General features: G+C 38.1%; 1 protein-coding gene across 1 annotated transcript in view; it reads left to right on the forward strand.

Moving 5' to 3' along the window:
* The first annotated feature begins 226 nt into the window (after positions 1-226).
* The window catches only part of LOC132154737 (insulin receptor-like), a 65,319-nt gene continuing 43,084 nt past the window's right edge, over positions 227-22,461 (forward strand). Inside the window, exons 1-2 of the mRNA XM_059563401.1 lie at positions 227-909; positions 12,157-12,705. Of these exons, the coding sequence (XP_059419384.1) occupies positions 834-909; positions 12,157-12,705 (625 nt within the window). The 5' untranslated portion in view covers positions 227-833. The remainder of the gene's footprint in view (positions 910-12,156; positions 12,706-22,461) is intronic.

Consider the following 22,461-nt stretch of genomic DNA (forward strand, 5'->3'; position numbering starts at 1 on the left):
CGTAATAAAGACTGCATGTGGACCTTTTGGGCTAGAAGTCTCGCGGTAATCTTCTGCAGTGTTTTTAGCAAACGCCCATAGACCCGATCCGATTTACTGATACGAATCTGTCAGATTAAAGGTTTGCCGTGAGGAATAGTACTGAGAAACTACCGCGAGCCCACTGTCAGCAGGAACCTGGAAAAAGTACAAACAGAAATCTCCCCTTTACGAAGCCTGGAAATCATGAACGTTTTGCAGGAGCACTATCTGCAATTTATAAGTCTGTAAACAGTGTATTATAACTATAAGATCTTTCCATCTGAAAAATATAACGAAACGGCAAAAAAAAAAAAATCTCGTTCAGACGCTCAATTGATTGTTTCGGCCTGCGCTCTGTGTGCGCAGCCATTCATATCCGTGTCTCGCCAGTTTTCCCCTTTTTTTACCAAGCTTGCAGCAATCTGCGCAAGTGCTGGACAAATATATGCAATCGGTCGGAAATGATTCGACCGGTCATTGTAAATGTTGCAGTCCGCGTGCTTTATACGTGTGGATTGTTTTACAGTGAATGAATGTCGCTGCACGCGCTATCATTAGCTTAGCCCTCGAGCGTGTTTTCATATCAGCATCAGTAAGTACGCGCGACAGCAGAGCAGCAGCGCGAGCGGATTGAACACGTTGAACTTTCCTCTCCGCCCATTTTTTTCTGAGGGGGGTGACAGAGGGCTTTTTCTTTTCTTTTTCGTTTTTATCTTCCAAAACAGCACTGGACTATTAAAAGAGATCGTTTACCACACCAAGACGTACACGGAGGGGATTTCTGGACAGATTTTGGTTTCCCCGGGGGCAAAATGCGGCTGTGGACTATGATTGTTTTGGTTGCGTCTGTCTACACTGTTTACAACTGTCAACAAACAACTGGAGAAAGTAAGTGTAACTTTAATGTCTTTGTTTAGTGCTTTACATATTACGGGTTTAAAACTATAGGAGTCTTGTCTGTTTAAATATAACTCTACAAATGTTACCGACCGCTCTGAAAGGGAAAAGGGTATTGTAGCTCTTGACCACTGTGACACATTTGGTAAAGCAGAGTCAGACAGAAGGACATTGCAGGGCAAGGGGCGAATAAATAAAATATCGGGTCGTTCTGATTTAGCTTAATCGTTTCAAACTGGCTTTAATGGCACGGTCGATTATATGAAGTGTGCGCATTGACCCTAAAACCAGATTATCGATGGTTTGAGGACAGCATTGATCCATCTGTAGCTCGAACCGCTAGTAAAGGCTCGGGAATGATTTTCAAGTTCAACCAGGCCCGTTTCATGCAGCCATTTGCTGCGTTGACAGAGTTGCAAGAGGATTTTAAATCCTAATCAGATTGGTCGAGACCTATAGGGCTGTGTTTTTATTTATTGTTCAAAGAAGCCATGAAACCTGACTGGAGGTCCGTGACCCGATTTTTATTTTGGAAGTTTGGAAAGTGCAAAACTAGTGCTAGTGCTCACAGATGTCCTTTTAAAATGTAGCTTTCAGCACAGTAAAACTATTGTAGAGTGATATCACTGGGCCACAACTTTTATTAGCTAAATCCTCAGAGATTTTCGTTAAACACTGGGCAATCAATTCGGAACATCTTATCAATAATTCTTTATTTATCAGTCACTTATTTTATGTCAACTCAAGGCGGTTCACTTTGAAGACTGGTTGTATGAATTGAAAATGTTGAATTTTAATGTTAAATATTGGATTGCTATATTTTATCTGTATGCCTGATTATAACTATTTATTCTAAGTATATTCTTAATGTATATTGGCTTATTTAAATGATTAATATACTTGTATTATTTTCGTAGTGATACTTTATATAAATCCCTCAGCATAGGAAGAATTCGTAAACACGCAATATATGTGCTGGTAATTGGTCTTAATGAGGCAGTAGTCATTTAAAATTGTACTGTAATTATGTACCACTTGTTGTTTCTTGTGCTATTGGAAGAATTCCTGCAACAGCTAAATAAATATGAGCATGCTTTTGACACACTTGCCTGTGTTCAGCTCCAAACAAAACATTGGCTTGTCTTCAGTTCACCCAACAAATGAGTTTTAACATGTTAGTTATGGAAAGTTATAAAATATAGGAGTATTTTCAGCATTAAGTTTTTTTATGGGGATGGACATGCACATTTTTCTTATCTTGTTGTTTTGCAGGTTTCTAATTCTAAATATAGTGTTAGTTTGGATGAAATTTATGCATTCAAAGTTCTGCTATTTTCCATTTTGGGACTCTCTTCCCTGTGTCTGACAGTTAAGCTACTGTATGTCAGGACAGTATGTTTAAAAAGTTTAAGATTTGCATATGCTTGAAAAACGAATAAGAAGCACCTTATGGAAAGTTACAATTGATTTGGTAACTTTCTGATGTGTTCTGATAACTTTCTTGCCCCCTTCTTGTTCCTCTCAGGCTTGTAGTGAACCACTCTAGGGAAGAGTGGAACTATTTTAGGGCCTCAGTTCAGTCTCGTCTGGACTGGAAATCTGCTCAGAGCCCGGCTCATCTTGGAACATTTATTAATGCAAAGCTCAGCATGTGTCTTAAAGTGGGGTTGAAAAGACTGAGACCGCTATCCAGTACTTTTTTATTGAATAATAATTTCAGTGCAATAATTTGAGTGAAAAATGTATGAAAAATCAACTACAAGACAAAAGCAAGAATGTTTGGTTTATTGCCCTTTTGCTGCAATGATAGCAGCAAACAACTTGAATTCCCGAAGTAAAACCTGATGATCATGGTTTCAAGCTTGATCTGAGAATGATCTAAACAGCATCTTGTTCTTAAATCGAAAATAGAATATCTGACCGAAAACAAAACAAAAAAGGAGTTAACTTGCTCAATATCTTAAATTTCCTTGTTTGAATTATTGACTTGCAAATAATGCATGTTTCAAAGTTTATTTTATTCAGATTATATAAAAGTTTTCAATATCAAAATACTTCATTTATTTAATTAACCTTGTTTATTTCAAAAATTATATTTTGAATCCGAGATTTGCAATATGGTCTCAGATTTTGGATCACTCTGGCTGTATGTTATTAATAAACCATCCTTATTGTCTTACAGATTTAGATTTTTTTCATGTTTCATTAATTTATTTTACTTGCAGTCTAGCTTTACTATCTTCCTTCCAGTCAGTCATTTAGTCTGTAAGTTTTTATTTGGCCAAAATAATAGTACAGCTGTCACTCTTAACATTCTTCTGTCAGTCGTGTGTCTTTACAGACAAGGACAGCACAAAACAACATAATTTATACCTCTGCAGACAAGAATCTGAAACCGTTTGACTGAATCACCTGCTTGGTTACATTGCTAATATCCGAAAACTGGTCGTATATAATTTAACAATTATCAACCTTGTCAAGTCCTTGCTGTCATGGCATGACCATTAAAGCTTTGAGAAATCATTTCAAATGTATTTGCCTCACCCTGGCCTGTAGCCACATCACTCCATGATCTTGCGGCTCGTTGTACTTTCTGATTGTACACCTAGTTAGTTTCTATTATGATCCACCTTGTGATCATCTCATTCAAACCGACAATTATAAGCTTCCCCTCAAGAGCCTTTTATTTGTTCTGTTTTGAAGTTTGTCATAGCTGTCTCACAAGGGGGTTACTAAGTAATTCATATACTGAGTGGTTTATTGGATATTTGTTATCAATAAGTCTGATTTTGTCACATTCATTTAATCTTCATGTTTATTCATAGTTTGCATTCAGTACTAATATTCAATATTTCTTTGATAGAAAATCTGTTACTGGTTCAACTATTCATATTATTATAAAATTTACACAGCGTGTTTATTTTAATCTAGTTAAGCACATTTATTGGTCATTTTGTCCAAAAAAATCATATTTAATTTGAATGCTAAAATTTTCTTATATGAAATCCTAACCTTTGAGTTATTGTGATTTCACATGCAGTTTGTCTCTCACAAGTTTTAAAATAGATTCAGCTAGTTGCATACTCCAATCCGCTCATGCAAATTCTTGTGCAACAACTGTTAGACTCCGCTTTCTGCTGATTTTCAAGAAAAATTTAGTGGTGGAAACCCACCCAGTATTATTGTTGTTCTCAGCTAGTTTGAGGACACCACAGCAGCTGGTGTGCAGGTGCATCTTTAAATCATCCTAACTCTCTTCTCTGCTCACTGTTATTAGTTGCCCAATCATTCTGTATGCTTAATTTATTGCCTGTATCCTTTTTTGCAGTCTTTTCTCACAGTGTGGGGTGGTTGATGGTGTCACATTTATGTCCCCAATGTGTTCAGATAAATTGCTTAAGCATTGTAATATATTTTAAAGTATAAAGATATGAAGCATGTTCATAATTGTAGTTTGGCCCAATGCATAAAGCATGTCTGAAGGAAATCCATGATTGTTAAAGTAAAAATGAGAATGAGATTGTTTGATATGAAAATTATTTAATGTATATTTATTTGTAATTCGCTTTCTCACAAGGCCATATTTTTCAATTACAGTTCGGTTTGATGTGATGAACCTCAAAAGAGGAAGTGGGACAAGAGGTGTGGAGACAAGCCTCTTTTTAAGACTTCTGCTTTTATTTGCACACTTAGTTCTTTCCTGTGTCCTGGTTGAAATGTTTGCCATTGTTTGTTTGTCTTGTTTCAGAGGAAAGTGCGTACTTTGTGTGGTTTGGCCATTTGCCACATTTATTATTATTGTTATTTTTTATTCAAGAACATTTGCATTATAAATCTTTTGACAGAAGATTTATTTAGGTCTCTTAATGGTGGCTGCAAAGGCAAACACACTTATGCCGATTGAATGCATATTTCAATCAATATGACAGGTTAAAATATACTTTTCAGGTCTGTAACAAAGTGGGACTAGCTGCAGAGAAATCAGCTTTGCCATAAATCACTACCTCAATTACATGCCTTTTCTTCTTAAGACATTTCCTTTTTCTTCTTCTTAAAGCATATTTTAAACCTGTAGTTTACTTTAAGGTCAGCTTGTTAAAGTTATGATTTATGTTTTGATCTTTTACATAAAACAATTTAACTTAACTATTTTAACTTAAATAAAACAAATTTTAATATGTAAAAAAATAAAATAAAACATTTAACGTGTATAAAATAACACCTACCTAAAACTTGCTTTGAGAATTTTAAAGTAGTAAATAATTACATTTAAACGTAAATGCATTAAAGGGATCGTTAACCCAAAAATGAAAATTCTGTCATTAATTGCATGAAGAAGATCTGTAAAGTTGCGAAGACTAAAGTCTCAAATCCAAAGATATATTCTTTATCAAATTCAAGACTCTGCCAGGCCCCCTAAAATGGCTCATTTAAACACGCCCCCACATGTATACGTCACTATGTGGAAATAGTTGTGTAATGCGGCCCAAATGTTCACGCAAAGAAAGAAGGCGTGGTTTCAGTAACCGCAGTTAGTGTTGAAGCAGCCATGTCAAGGAGATGCTGTGGGTATCTAGGCGAAAGCAAAAGCACTTTATTTGTCCTTCAGAATGTAGATGCATTTAGGAATTGTTAAGATTACTTACAAGTTACAACAAAACAGCAACGCATTTTATGGATGACTGTTTCGTGAACCTAGGAGAGGAGGTCATGCTGACTTTGCTAGGACAATCTGGTGCTTCTGAATCAGCTACTGAAAGTATGTTTTGTTATTAGTTTAACTATTTGCTATTGAATATTCAAATTAGGGCTGAACGATACATCGAATTTTCATCGTCATCGCGATATGAACTTGCACGATGAACACATCGCAGCAGACAGCCTGACACGATGAATAAGGGAAAACAATTTATTACATGCCCTAAGCGCATGTAATAAACGTTTGACCTATCACGTTTAGATCTGAAGACATGGCTGGCGCGTTCATGCTATTTGGCCAATCAGATGAAGCCCCGGGAAAGTGGCTGACAGCTGTCAATTTAGTTGCGAGTCTGCACGGTGTGTTATACGATGGCGGAGGAAGGAGAGAGTGAGGTGGTGGTTGACGAAGAATTGATAGTGAAAAAGAACAGCACTTCAGATATCTGGAAATATGTTGGATTTAGGAGGGATGACGTGCTACAAACACAGGTACTGTGCAGAACATGCCGAACAGTAGTGGCAACTTCAAGAGGAAACACGACCAACCTCCATCACCACCTGCAATACAACCATAAAGACCTACACGAACAATTTAAAACTAGCCAAACAACAAAACCAAAAAATCCGAGTAGCAAATCTAAAACTTTGCCATCACTAACGTTACAACAGCAGTCAATTTCTCAAAGTTTTGCGAGCGTGACTCCTTATGAAACAACATCTAAACGCCACAGAGAAATCACAGCGGCAATAACGCGTTATTTGGCGAAGGACATGATGCCGATAAACACAGTAACCAAAGGTGGTTTTGTGAGCCTGGTAACTAGTTTGGACCGAAGATACCAGATTCCATCACGGACCTATTTTTCGCAAATCGCCATTCCAAAAATGTATGACGCATGCAGGGAGACTGTGGAATGGGAACTGAGTCAAGTTGAACACTACGCGTGTACTACAGATCTTTGGTCCAGTCGAACGACAGAGCCCTACATCAGCCTCACTGTGCACTTTTTGGATCAAGACTTTGAACTGAAAACGCGATGTCTACAGACATCCTATTTCCCCGGGCAGCACAACGCAGAAAACATTGCCTGTGGATTAAGTGATGCTTTGGCCAGCTGGCATTTGCGGGAAGAGCAGCTGGTTTGCATTACTACCGACAACGGGGCAAACGTTGTGAAAGCAACAGTACTCAACCACTGGGTCAGACTTCAGTGCTTTGGCCATAGGCTGCATCTTGCTATTGGTAAGTGTGATGATAATATTTGCTTTAAGTTACGTAAGGGATAGAGCGAGGCGGTTGTTATAATAGCAGCTAAAGTTAACGTTAGTCCTAATCAGCATGAAGGCATTGTATTCGCTGCATAACAAACAGATTCGCTCTAAATTATCCCGCTTATTACATGGCTACCTTCCAAATAAATAATTTGACAGAAAATATTAATTTAAAAAGAAGTTTATTGATTTAAAAATAAGTGTATTGCTTTTGCTAAACAGAAGCGTATCCATAGCAACGATCTGTTTTTCATATACGGTCTGAGCCATGTAATAAATGCTAAGTTACTATTAGGCTAATGCAAGTATTATTTTATTATAAACAATAGGAAACTCTGAGCACTTGTTGTAAGTTGTATTTCCCCACTGCATGGTCAGCATTTATCTAACGTTAACAGGATTATCACTGTGTAAGAATTTTAGTTAATTATGCAGCATTTGAAATTGAAATTACTTTATTAAAATAATTATATTACTATAAAATATAATTTAGTTAAATTATTAATAATTAAATAATTGGCTACAATGTTTACTGGTAGTTTGAATAGTTTGTGACGATTTATTTCTTATTCTCTTTCCAGGAAATGCTGTTAAGTATGACAGCCGCATTGACCGTGCTGCTGGGCTGTGCAAAAAATTGGTGGGACATTTTTCCCACAGCTGGAAACAGAAGACGGCACTGAAAAAAGCACAACAGGAGCACAACCTCCCTGAGCACTCACTCATCACAGAATGTCCAACTAGGTGGGGCTCAAGACAAAAGATGATTGAGAGGGTCTTGGAGCAGCGGCGGGCCATTTCTGATGTCCTCTCAGCAGACCGTAAAACACGGCATCTGGTTCCCTCCTGGCAGGACCTGGATGTACTAGAGTCTGTAAACCTGGCATTACGCCCTTTGCAGGAATTTACTGATGCTCTTTCCGGGGAAATCTATGTCAGTGTTTCATATGTGAAACCCGTCCTTCATCTTTTAAAGACATCGGTCCTTGTAGAAAAGGAAGATGACACAGATTTAACCAAGTCCATTAAAGTGAAAATCCTGGATTACATGAATACAAAGTATGATGACCCAGGAACACAAGAACTTCTGGACATCGCATCCTTCATGGACCCCAGGTTCAAGGTCACCTACATCAGCAGTGAAAAAGTTGAGGACATCAAGAGCAGGATCATGTCAGAAATGAAAGACTCTGCACAGAAGGAAGGGACACATTCTGAGAACACAGAGGCCCAGACCATGGAGCCACCCAGCGAAAAAAAAACAAAGCGATCATTGGGCAGTTTGCTCAAAACAAATCCAAGCCCCACTCCAACAGCATCTTTCATGCATCTAGAGCAAGCTGTTGAAGCTGAACTTAACAGCTACTTGTTCTCCCCCACCATTCACAGTGAAGCCGACCCTTTGGCCTGGTGGAAACTCCACCAGGTCACCTACCCTAAGCTGACCAAACTTGCTCGGAAGTATCTTTGTATACCTGCAACTAGTTCTCCCTCCGAGAGGCTCTTCAGCACTTCAGGGAATGTAGTAACATGTCAACGAACATGTTTGAAGCCTAGCAAAGTTAACATGCTGGTTTCTTGGCCAAGAACTTGTCCTAAAGAGATGAGCAAGGCAGTAACTTGTCCTAAGGGGCAGATCTTTTTTTGCTGATTTTAATAGCCATACAGTTATTTAAAATTTTCGTTTTTAGTTTGCAGTTATTTTCCCCACATTTGTTTTGTTTAAAGAGAGATCTTTTTGTTGAGTTTACAAGAAAATAATCTAAAAGGAGCAGGGGAAATTGAACGTTATTTTTTTTTTTAGTTATAATGCTTCATTTATGTGCAATTTGTTCAATAAAAGCATGTCAAAAATGATCTATTTTGTTTCTTTATTCAGTGGAAATAGGCTATTCAATGTTTAGGTTTGCAAATAACCAATTAAAGCACTGACATGGGAACAGTATAGCTAACATTCACATTTGAATATTTATCGCAAGTCATATCGTCATCGCAATATTAAACAATGTTATCGCCAGAGTTGGGTATAACGCGTTACAAAGTAATGCGTTACTGTATTCTAATTACTTTTCGTGACAACGCAGTAATGTAACTCATTACATTTAAAATAAATGTAATTTGATTACAGTTACTGATGTCAATAAAATTAAGTTACTTGCGTTACAAATGTATTGGTAAGAAAAAATATTAAAGTAAATAAATTAAAATGCATTTCTAATCAGGTTTTGGGGCGGCTGCGTCAGTTATTGAGCATGCGCTTTAATGAATTACTGGAGAACTCGTGCTGTTAAAATGGACGGAGACGACAAGTGTGGTGGTTGTTTCTTCAAGTGGAAATATAAACATTATTTTGAGTTTTGTGATTGTAAAAACAAAAATATAGCTGTTAAATGCAAACTGTGCGCAATTTCTAAAGAACTTTCTACCGCTATTAACTCGACCAGCAATTTGTTGAAGCACTTGAACAGAGTGCATTCTACGACAAAACTCGTCGCCAAGGAAGATAACGTTACCTACGCCCGAGACGAGAGCGGTGCAACCTCGTCTAAACAAGCTAAGATTGGATTTTTGTTCAAGATCGGGAGGGAAGGTAACTTCTGGACAGGTGAAGAGAGCTGTAGCAGCGTATGTGGTGGAGGAAATGCTGCCCTTGTCGACTGTGGAATCGCAGTCATTTAGAGACTTGCTTACGATGATACCCGTGACGGACAGCTCTGTACCCTTGCAGGACCGAAATACATTTGCAAGGTATCTAGATAAATGCTATGCGGATATTGAGTATGAACTTAAAAAACATTCGAGCGTTTGGAATATGTCTCCACAACCGCAGACATATGGACTTTTTACTTGGTCCCTACATTTTTAAGTCTTTTTTGGCTAATGTGTAGCCTATAGCAAACCCATTTTTTTTACTTAATGGACATGCGTCAACTAATCTAATTTAAACCTAATGACAAAAGTAAGACTTAGCAAAAACCATAACAGAAAAGCTATGCTCTGAGATTTGCAAATATGTCACAAGTAACAGTTTCAAGAAAGAAACTTGCTGCATACATAATTGCATATTAGTACCCTGTAGTGTAGAATAAACTTTCACTTTGAAGTTGAAAAACAACTACATTTCAGCATTCAAATATGCAATGTTTTTTATTTTGTTTTATTTTATAAATACTGTTTTCAAGTGTTATCGATTTAAAGTATTTTTTCCTGTCTTTAATGCACACAAACACAGTTAGTACAAGCTAGCACACATATACAGTGCATGTTGCACGCAGCAAGGAATGTTGTACTTAAGACATACTGTATATACATTTAAAAAGACTACAGTTGTCATTGTTAGGCAAGTTTATGTTAAGAATGTTAAGTTATAGAAATGCATTGGATCTTTAAGTCAAGTTGCTGTTTTCATATTTCTGTAATATTTTTCAGTCAATATTAAATTACGGAAAGAACTGAGTTTCACTTTGTTTGTAGTGTTTTCTTGTAGGTTTAATAGGTTTTCAAAGTAACTTGAAAGTAAAGTAATTAGTAATCTGATTTTTTTTGAGTAACTTACCCAACACTGGTTATCGCACATCGCAGCTTTTCCTCATATCGTGCAGCCCTAATTCAAATGGGGAGTTTTGCGCGTTGACGGGGTCACACAGTGGAGTCAGCTATCTTAACCATCCGTGGCTTGTGTACTGCAAACACACAAAACTAAGGACATTATTAACCATCTTTACATTTTGTTTTGAGTAATGAAGTTGTGATGGAAAGGGGTGTTACATTTCCGACGAGTGCTTGCGGTGTTCGGCCAATCACAATGCACTGGGTCAGTTGGTCAATCAGAGCAGACTGCTCTTGTCGGAACGAGGGACTTTGTAGAAACCGATGCGTTTGAGAGAGGCAGGGCATAGAGGACCTACAATAATGTACAGTATTTTAAAAAATGTGTTTTTTGAACATTACAGCATGTCAACATATTCTGTTACACCAAATACACAAAATAATGATCTTTAAAAAAAATTAATTGACCCCTTTCAGATATTTCTGATATTTCAGAATGATCATTTTTGGTTGAACTATCCCTTTAAATAATTTAGTTTTTGTCTTTAAAACAAATTAAATTAAGTATTTTTCGTCTCTTAAATTAATGCATGATTGTAACTTAAATTGCTCATTGTTAGATATTCAGGGTTTAAATTTGGCTAGAGCGTCATTCAGAGAGTGAATGACAACACACAGTCAGCCAGGACACATCTCATCTCACTGTACCACCGTTCCTTTCATGTGCTTCAACAATACTCTTTTCAAGTGCCTGGCACCCCATTTGTACATAGTGTATTAGCAGTGTGGTGCTAAAAAATGTAAGTGTAGAGGTATTGCACATTGTTTTTGTGTGTGTGTGTCTGTCTTATAGAGAGAGAGGACACTTATGTCAGTAGGGTTATAAGTGTTTCAGCTTTCTCATGCCTCAAAACTTCTGGTCTGCCATATTTATGAATCCCTGTGGTGTAGCCGGGGTGTTATAACTAATGTAAACAAGTAGCCAGTGCAAGGTATTTTTGACCTTCCCAGTGCCTCATACTGTGACTGCCCAGTGTTTGAAAGGTCTCAGTTATGCATGGGCTGACCGCTCATCAGAGTTCATTGAAACCATTGTGGAATCTGTAAAATCATGAGCAGCAGGGGCTGTTTTTCATTTAAAGGAAACCAGGGCACTAACAGCAAGCAATAGTCTCTAATTAGATGTTTAGCATCCTAGGTAATATTATTGTTTATGATTTTGTGATCGCTGTTTAATTGCTCTTTTTGTATGTGTGTCTTTTTCAGTCAATATTTCATAGTGTCCTATAATTTTACCTTTACCTGCCTTGAGGGCAATTTGTTCTGCTGCATAAATTATAATCACCTACACAATGAAAACTACAGAACAATAATATATTAAACATAAATTATAAAAATAAGAAGTATAAAAAGCTATCTCTTCCCATTAGAATTAAGCAGGTAATCGTACATGGTAGAAACGGGAATTTATGTCTATATGTCTTAGTTAGGGGACTTTGTCCAGGACCATGAAGGCAAAGTTTAAAATGCTTTAATGCTGTTTTGGCATTAAATAATATATAAATAAATCTATCCATCCATATATCTATACATCTATCTGTCGGTCGGTCTGTCTATCTATTTAAAGGCATTGTCTTATACCTTAGGCTAAGCAATTTTGGTTCGCTTGATTTTCACTAAACCAATTAACATTTTGCTGTCTTTTTGTTGTCGCAGTTTGCTCAAGTAAAGACATCAGAAATAATGTGACCAACCTGCGGGTGCTGGAGAACTGCACTGTGATCGAAGGCCACTTAAAGATCCTGCTCATGTTCACGACCAAACCGGAGGATTTCCGTGGTCTGAGTTACCCCAAGCTGACTGTAATAACAGACTACCTGCTCCTCTTCCGCGTTTATGGCCTGGAGAGCCTCAGTGACCTGTTTCCCAACCTCACAGTGGTGCGCGGTAATAATCTCTTCTTCAACTACGCGCTCGTGTTGTTCGAGATGCTGCAGCTGAAAGAAATCGGCCTTCACAGCCTGATGAACATCACCCGTGGAGCCGTGCGCGTGGAGAAGAACCCCGACCTCTGCTACCTCTCCACCCTTGACTGGTCCATGATCCTTGACTCGGTGGAGGACAACTACATCATGGCCAATAAGAATGATCGTGAGTGCGGAGACGTCTGCCCTGGCACTGTTCAGGGCAAAACCACCTGCCCCCTCACCACCATCAACGGGGACTTCAGCGAGCGCTGCTGGAACCAGAAGTATTGCCAAAGAAGTATGTTACCTAAATCACTTCTTTTTATTTAAGTTTTGCACCCTTAAATCATAACACATAATGTTGGAATCCTACTAATTTTCGCCTCATCATCAGATAATCGTTTAAAATTTCTGTTTTCCTTTTGCGTATTAGGGTAATAACATTTATATTACCATAGAGTCTTGAGATGTTTTGAGAAGTGAGTGGAAAGTTGTCAGGGCTCTGTATGTGTTTGTCAGACTGTGCTGGCAGTACATTCACTGGTTTTTTCAGCAGTAGAGACGGCCAAAAGCAACCATGCTGGAAGCAACAAGTCAGGTGATCATCTGCAGTTAAGTAAGCCAATTTCTGTGTCAGAGCATGGTTCATGATGATGATTATGATGCAACAGCACTGTTGTGCAGTAATTCGGGGTGTGGGTGGTGCTTTGTATTGGTGTTTGTTTTTTCACCTGACAGGATCCGTTTGAGTGGCCAGTCGCACATTTTGAGCTGATCTGCAACGGATGAAGCTGTCTGCAACAGTTTGTTCTACATACAGTTTGGAACATACAGAAGAACTTTGCATAAGCCCTTGAGCTAGCACAATTGCGCAACACATGGGACACATCATGTAACTGTTCTTTGAACTAGCTGTATGGTGTTCATGTGTGTTTTAGAGGCATGATCATGTTCTGTTTGGTAATGGTCTTTCTGCGGCCCTATTTTAAAAAGAAAAGACTCTCCTCTCTAGCTGTGTTTGCTAAGACAGATGTGTGCAATTAGTTTTCACGCAAAAATCCCTTTGTTTTAAGTTGGTAAAGGGCCTGAGTCTCTAGTGACAAGAATAAATACATATTGGTTAGGACTGCACGATAAATCGCATGCATTCATCATGCGCATCTCATGAGTAAAGCCGGTTCTGTGATTAGTAGTAAATCTCCAGCCTGTGCTTTCAGATGGAGCAGCATTTACTACACAGAGTCATAGTTCACTGACAAGCTACGCAAACAGCTTTCATTATCGAATGCGATACATTGCTGATTATGAGCGTGATATTTCTTAGCTTGTCAGTGAACTACGTCTCTGTGTAGTAATGCTGCTCCATCTGAAAGCACAGGCTGCAGATTTACTACTAATCACAGAACCGGCTTTACTGACGAGATGCGCATGATGAACGCATGCATTTAGGCCATCCTTAAAAATATTTTGGTTTGCAGTAACAGTAATTTAAAAAAAAAAAAAAGGTTCGGTAGGTCGGTCTATTTTTTTTTTTTCAAGTTTCAATGTAAATTGTTCAAGTTCATTGAATCAATTGTAAAATCGATTTTGCATGTCTAAAGTTTTATACGGCAAATAACACCAAATAGGCTATAGGTAAATCCACGGACAACAGGCAGGAGGAATGTAAAGATTCAATCTATTGGTAAATACCAATATTTCTGATGATTTATTGGTGTGAAGTTACGTGCAAAATGACAAACAGGAGTGCAACATTTTCGAAAAACAATAAGCAGAGTGGACTGCCATAATGCAAAACATTTACTGCAGGCTTCAACATGGCTGTGTTTACGATTAAATTTCAACAACAACAAAAAAATCGCATAGGCGATTTTCTTAGGCTATCCAAAAAAATTTTTTCCCGAATATTCGTCAAATTTAAAACAAAAATCCACATTTGAATGCGCATATTTTAGGTGTGCATTAAGGAAGCTGCCTTATGAGCCCCGGTACGTGTTCCATTCCATCTCGCCGCGCGCACAGCTGTGTCTACACAACTTTCAAAGGCGGATGAGCTCGACACGCAGTATCTGCTTTCTCATCTTTCACCTCGTGTACGCGCACGAGATGCGATGACAATATATGTGTCATTGCATTATAAGGTTATGTTAGCCTATCCAGTTGAAGCCACTTAAAAAAAAATAATAATAATAAATGTGGAGAAGATCTTGTTTACATCAAAACTGAAACCAAGCCGTTCACACAGAACGCATATTTCGCGCATCTCATGTTTTTAAATGAAAAAATGTATCCTGTGTGACTGGTTTTCCGCCCTTTTTATTTATTTAACAATGCATGCATACATGATGCTGTTTTGTTTATAGTTCTTTAAGCAACTTAATTAATAATAATTGGTTCATAAACATTATTATAAATATTATGTTTTTTTTCACAGTCATGTATTCTAATGCTTTGAATAAACATGCAGTAATATTTTGCTCGATGCGCTATCTTGAGCCTCAGAAGAGAAGCAAAAAGCTTTTCTTCACCCTAACTGAAATTATGCATTTAAAATTCGAATACAATTCGAATTTTGATCATATTTAAGTAAAAAAATCGAATTTAGTTTTTTCAGCTATTTTGACAGCCCTAGGCGATTCAAGCTCGAAACTGTATTGTGACGAGTGGGGCGGGGCCGAGGGACATGGGAGCGAGGCCGGTGGAGTGATTGGAGATGAGCTACACCTGTTCGACCCGCCGGTCTCGAGGCCCACGGAGGAGATGGAAGGATATAAAACTGGAGCGACGACAGTGAAGGACGAGAGAGGACCAGGCCTGGGCTTTTAGTTGTGTTTTGGTTTTTATTTGAGCGCACCAGTCGTCCGTGAGGGGCTGGTGCGCGGTTTTGTGTTTATTTTGTAATTAAAGTCTTTGTTTGATTGTCCGCCGGTTCCCGCCTCCTTCTTCCCGATGATTAGGAAGTTTAATGCATTACATGTATGATACTGAATACCGGCTGAATTCACATTTCTGTTGTAAAAAGAGAAACATTGTGCAGAAGTATTATTTGCTGTTATGCGTGTTTGTCTGAAGCTTGCTGTGTGACGCCTGTTCAAAAAAAAAAAAAAAAAAAAAACCTGGACGCGCTCTGAGAAAAGGTCATTAAAATCATTTTCTTATTTTCGTTTTCGAAACTTGTGTTGGTTGATTCGTGCTTGATTCGTGCAATAGATTTTCGAACATAAAGTGACAGTCGACACGGTCACGGTTTTAGACTAGAGAGGAGAAGGGATGGGAAAAGATCTGGGCACAGTTTTTCCAGAACTTTGTGCCAAGTTAAAGCGGTGTCGAGCTGTTTTAATGATTTTTTTTAGATGTATTATGGTGCCCGAACCCGTATGACTTTGAACAGTGACCGCGAACATTTAGTTTACTGCAGCCGCAGCCATCATTACCAAGCGAACCGTTGACTCTGACAGTGAGTGAGAGTATGAGACGAAGCGAACGCACAGGCCACAGTGTGACACAGATGATGTCAAGGGTTTTTTTTTTAATTAAAGAAGATAGCCTTCATTTGTATGTAGGCCAAGGCAATTTATATATTTACAATACTTACTTAAATATAATTAATAGTATTTTATTGCGTTTGTATTAGTTGTTTGAAAAGTAAAAAAATAATTGGTCGGTCTTAACGCAAATTTACAATCGGCAAGTCGGTCGGACTAAAAGCAAAAAAAAAAAAAAAATTGAGTCGGTGCTAAATTGACAGAGTCGGTCGGGTTACGGCAAACAAGAATATTTTTAAGGATGGCCTTATTGTGCAGGCCTAATAGAGGTGGGCTCTTTTAACTTGTGCCAGTACCTTAGCAACTGCCCAAACAATATAGCAACATGCTAAAACCATTCAATATATGTCAATATGTAACTCAAGTAATATTAATATACACAGCAGATATACTGCAAATGACAACTTTTATTAAGCAAGGATGCATTATTTATTCAAAGGGACAGTAAAGACATTTATGTTGCAAAAAAATTATTTTTCAAAAAATGCTGTTCTTTTGTACTTTTGTTTTTAACACTGATAATAATTAGCACCAAATGTCCATATTAGAATGATTTCTGAAGGATCATTTGACACTGAAGACTGGAGTAACAGCTGCTAAAACATTTACATTTGCCATCAAAAGAATAAATCACATTTTAAAGTAGAAAAGTTTATTTTAACATTGAAGTGATATTTTACAATATTAATGTTTTTATTGTATAATTGATCAAATAAAAGCATCCTTGGTGAGCATCAGAGACTTTGAAAAACATTTCGAAATCAGTAACTAGTTTATAAACTCCTCAGATTTTAAATGACAAAACAACTTATTTTTATAATGCTGCTTTGTCTGTTTATGTAGAGTTGAGGGACAAACTGCCTGTAGGTGATTAATGCAAGAGTAAGGATAGACTGAAGTCCTTGTTAAGTGCCTTGATAAAATCCTTGCTCGGCTGATTGTCTTGACTCATGTCTGGTCAGTTGCAGTTGTACAGTAGGGGATGGAGTTTTTGGCCAAAGGCGAAGATTAAAACATCATTATCTAATGATATAACCAGTCCTGTCCTGCTGCTTGGTCTGTGGTGACTGATGAAGGACTTGAGGTTAGGGGTCCAATATTGCTTCGAGTTTGCACCAATTTATATAACTGCAGAGCACTAAAGTGCAAAGAGAATACTGTAAGATGAATCTTGTTTTCTAACAGTTTTGATTTGTGTATGTTGTGCAGACCTCATAGTGTTTGTTGTGTGTACTGCAGGAACTATGCTGTCCGTTTACAATGGATTATGAAGGTAGCGAACTGTAAAGTATCTTTTTGAATGTTGTTGTGTGGAATTTGCAGAAAACGTCTGATTGTGTAAAGTGAGTATATTTTGTGCTACTTTATGGGAGGTTTTCTGCCATTTGACACTTGACCTCAAGAGCTAATTCTGGCACTAAGCGTCATCTTGTTTTCGTCATTCATTTTGTAGCAATGCCTTGTGTTTAGGCCCTGTTCTGTGGCTTGACATACTGTATTTCAAAACTATTAAAAACATTTTACAATATTTTTACTTATTTTCATGACCACATATTGTTGCAATATTTGTAGTTAAAAAGAAAAAGCTACACTGAAGACTTAAGATTACGGAAGTACTAAAACATCAGCATCTACAATAATGCGCTTTTTCCATTTATATATACATTTTTACCTAAAATACTCTTGGAGGGGGGAAACACTATGTTTTCAGTGTCCTAGTGACAGAATACCAGATAAAAACTGGGCCACTGACATCTGTCATGGTTGATCTGATCACAGGTGGTTGGCTGAGACACATTACTGTTTAAACTTGGCATTGACATGCATCTCAGATGTGTCTCTCCTGTGGCCACTTGATCAGATTTTGTTGAGAGGAGAGCCTTTGAATTCATAGCTGCATAGATCATTTACTATATCAGTTTGTTGCTGCATAGAAAAGACAGAAAGTTGTCTCCGTATTAAAAGTATTAGTAATAGTAAAATCAGTTTTTAAAAGCATTAATAACAATAAACTTAAGCTTCTGTGGTTAACAAGTAATGAATGGATTAAAACTACTGCATAAATGTAGTTTATGCTATAAAATCCCCTTAAAATATAAAATATTAAATACAAAACATTATCAGACAGACTATTAGACTGATAAAAAAAATGTTCTTTTGAATTTACAATTCATTAAACAATCCAGGAATAAAGGTATTTCCAGGAATAAAAATAAGTGTATTTCCATTTCAACAAAATGATTTCCTAAGCTTCATGTAACCGGAAAAGTACTTGTTTTTTCTCAGTTGTTTGTTGGCAAGTGAATCATTACCATTGGTTGCTGTTATTTGGGATAAATAAGCATGTACTGTTGTGTTTTTGTACATTTAAAGTACATGAGGGCTTCTACACAACATACTGTATCAAATTGATGAGCTCCATAATATAGTGTTAATCCCTGTAGGATTAAGCTGTTAATGAGGTGAGTTTTCCCTCGCTCATTAATCCTTCTGCGTAGAGGATCTTACATATATACACTCTCTCTCTCTCTCTCTCTCTCTCTCTCTCTCTAGCATTCTTGCTCATTTTTGCTAAGGTTCCTCTGTCCCATCTCTCTTTGCATAATGTTGAATCACATTAAGAGCTATGTCTTAAATGCACGTCTGTCCAGCTGCTGGGTTTCAACAGGAATGCAAACGTGTCCCTCGCCCTCAATCCCGATCCACATGGAGGGAGTTGAAGAGTTGCATTATTATTTCATTATTGCTTAATTCTGTCTGTTGGTGATCAGCAGCGAGTGGTCGACTGCAGCCATGCGCCCTTCCTTGTGTCTGATCCAGAGAAAGAGAAAAGTTACTGAGGACAGCCAGATCAGCAGGCCTCTTGCACAGCTGCCTCTAAAAGAGAAGGAGGGAATGAGATTGCCTGTGGTAACCGCGCAGTGACATGCTGCCAAAATCTCTTTTGCAAATTTCCGCGGTTTTGTTGGCAGTCGTACAAAAGTGGTTTTGTTTCATATTTGGAATAGTTTTGGAAGTGTTGGCACTGGTTTTTCCTGAGCAGCTTTGCTCAGTGAGCATATTTTGGCTGTTGGAAGCAGTAAAACTGATTTAAATCTATTGCTGTTGAGGAGTTAATAAAGTCTGACAGTTGATCAGGCCCTTTTTTGGTGTTTTTAAATGCCTGATGCTCACTTATACCAACCAACCGCGCTGAACTGAATAACTGAGCATCATCCTGAGTGATGACACAGCAATGGGCCTGAATTCGTTGTACCCGCCAGCTACCCTGTGGGGAACTGAGGCATTAAATGGGCAAATAAAAGGGTAAACGGGAGCCATTAAAGGACGATGATATACTTGAATGGTTGTCTAAAGGTGATTGTGTAATCGTGTACAGCACAAATAGGGAGAACATTGGAGACTTGGGAACAGTTTCTGCCTGTCCTTCACACCTGTGAAGTTCGCTGTCGGTGTAAAGTCCATGTTTTGTGTTAGATCTGGTAAGGGAGCACAGAGGCTTCTGTTCAAGCTGTCAGCCAGTGCTGAATGAGTCTGGGCATCCCCCAGCACTGAATATTTCACACACATTAAAAAATGATCTTCATTATCTATCCTCAGAGGGGATTAGAAACACAGCTGGGATGGAGAAGCAGTAGTTTGTCTGGGAGAATAGAAACACTACATGTAGCTAAATGTTTAAGTTTGTGGCTTAAGGTCTACTTCCCTGGTGACAGATTGCATTTGGCTTAGAGAATTTGCTCATATTTGATAGGCTAGAGCCTAGTATGGTATGTTTCACTTTTTTATTTATTTGAAAACTGAGCTTTGTTTAGCTACTTGTATCCGATTTGCTCAAGGCTCAGTCTGGGTCACATAGTCTGTCTGACTACTTGTTCACCCAAGGCAATGTTAAAGAAACTACTTTGAAACTGTAGCTTCCTAAGCTAGAAGCTACACATAAATTAAAGTTGTTAAACGACTGTCTACCCTTTTAAAAAGTAGTTTGTGATGCTACAAGCTACTAGTAAAACAACTACCTCAAAATAGCACACAATGCTATTTAAGGGAGTGTTAGTTTAGGAAACAATGTAATTTATAGTACACTACCGTTGAAAAGTTTGGAGGCAGTAAGATTCACCAGACAAAAACCTGGTGATGTCTCACATGCAGTACTCAAATCAAGCAACAGCGGAAAAAAAAAACTAAGAAGTTTGCTCATTCCCCAAATAGCAAGCAGGGAGGATTGACAAATGCATAAGGCCTATCATTAAAAGAGACTGCAAATCAACAGCAACACAAAATCAGTCGACTGTTTGAAATAACTTCTTTTTGTGATCTGATGTGTCGTTTTATCACAGAATGAGGCAGAAAATGTATTCTATACTGTACAAAAAAGGCTATGTCATTTAGCAATGGATTATAACTATACTTAATTATTATGAAAACTCCAGAGATGGCTTAAAGAACCCAGATAAATTATAAATCTTGCAGTCGTGTCTTTAGTGAAGTGAAGTGACGTGTGGCCAAGTATGGTGACCCATACTAGGAATTTGTGCTCTGCATTTAACCCATCTAAGTGCACACAAATGTAGTGAATGCACACCCAGAGCAATGGGCAGCCATATTGCTGTGGCGCCTGGGGAGCAGTTGGGGATTTGGTGCCTTACTCAAGGTAGAGGTCTTCTCGGGTTCTAAAATCTGTACCCGACCCCAATCATTTCTTACCCGAATCCGACATGCATAAAGACATGCATAAATTATTTAATTTTTTTTAAGAAAAAACAGACCAGAGACGGACCCGATGAAATTGGACCCAAGTCCGACCAGACAGAATTAAATTTAGAACCCAACTGGAGCTGAACATAAACGGCATTAACTTGGAAACCGCCCCGCAGTCAGTCAGGAAAAATCCCAGTGTCCTGCTGACTGATTTGGCCGCTTCTCCATTACTTTGATTTGTTTAACATATATTAAATGTATTATTAGGCTACTTTATATTAGTGCCTGCCTGATGTTTATTTTACATTACCCGAGGCCGACCCATGTCCGAGGTACTCATCATAGTTTTGTACCTGAACCCGCTCTGGTTTCCAGTTGGACTTTGGGTTTTCAGATACAAGTGGACCCGTGAAGACCTCTAGCTCAAGGGTCTCACCTCAGTTGTGGTATTAAGGATGGAACATTTTACAGATCCAAACGCCACTCTATTCTTATTTTTAAAAACTGAACTGATTATGCAAAAGAACATGTCAAATATATTAATAGCATGAGAAATGAAGATAAAGGCTGAAGGAAAAAGTTTTTAATGGAGCAGTTTTATTTTTATCACTCTTTATAAGTGTAAGGGCTTGAGGAGTGAGATCCTTCCTGTAGTTTTTTTTCCATGCGAGATCATTCCAGATTCACATACGTCAGTGACCTTCACGTCTCCATCCGTTTCAATCTTTGAGGGCCTGTAAGGATCAGCTAGAAAATAACTCGCCTATTCTTCTGTTATTTATGTGCGGAAATGAGATATTATGTATATGCTTGTTGTTTCTCAGTGCTGCTAAGAAACGTAAATAGCTCTGGGATGAAAAGTGTGTGTAAAGTGCAAACAGGGGTGTATCCTAAAGGAAGGACCGTCTATGGCAGGAGGCTTCACTGTTGAGTCCACCTTTGCTCCTCAATTGCCTGACACTCCGATATTACAGGATACACTGGCGCCAATTCAATCTCAGCATGGAACAATAGCTGTAACCAAACTTCACAGAATGTTCGTCCCAATTGTTTCTGGGCATTGTTAGGCGACTTCCTACTGGGAGTTTATGAATGGTCCCAGGGGCAGACCATAAGCACCGCCAATGTTAGACAGGAACTGAACCCTTCCAGTGCACTGGTTCACTGTGGGGAGGATGTTTTTTCCCAGAGTTCAAGGGAAAACCAAGACGTGTTAGGATCCGTACACATGAACTGTGCTTGATTTGAGAGTATGGGAGAATACATGCTTGATAAAAAACACCAAAACCTTAGCAATCACATAACAACTTCAGAACATGACATATTCAGTGTTGTTATTGTATATATTATGTAATGAAATATAATTAATAGTTTAAACACACGTTTGTAAGCCCAGCCAGGGCCACTTCATTTACTCTAGTCACTTCTGCTTTCTTCCTTTTCTCACCCTTGTTCTCTTTATCTTTTTTTTCTCATGCACTCACTCTGCAGCCTTAACTTACTTTCTTTAGCTTGGCCTTACTCAACAAAATGTTCTTCCTCTTGGTGAAATGTTTTAACATGGCTTCTGAACATGCATCCCAAAACTTCTTCCTCTTTAAATAGCCCTTCTGTAAAATCAGGAAATGAATGCCATGCTATATTCAGCATTAATCTACTGTAATTATATTGGCTGTGCAGCATTTTGTGGCTGGACAGAATATGCATTCATCAGGTGGAGTTTTTTACTATGATGAGCAGAAAGCCAAAAACGCATTTTGAAGGTTTTCTCTTCCCACTAATGAGGTCACTATGATCTAGAAAAAGAT

This window comes from Carassius carassius, chromosome 12 (assembly GCF_963082965.1).
Source record: "Carassius carassius chromosome 12, fCarCar2.1, whole genome shotgun sequence".
Classification (NCBI taxonomy): Eukaryota; Metazoa; Chordata; class Actinopteri; order Cypriniformes; family Cyprinidae; genus Carassius; species Carassius carassius.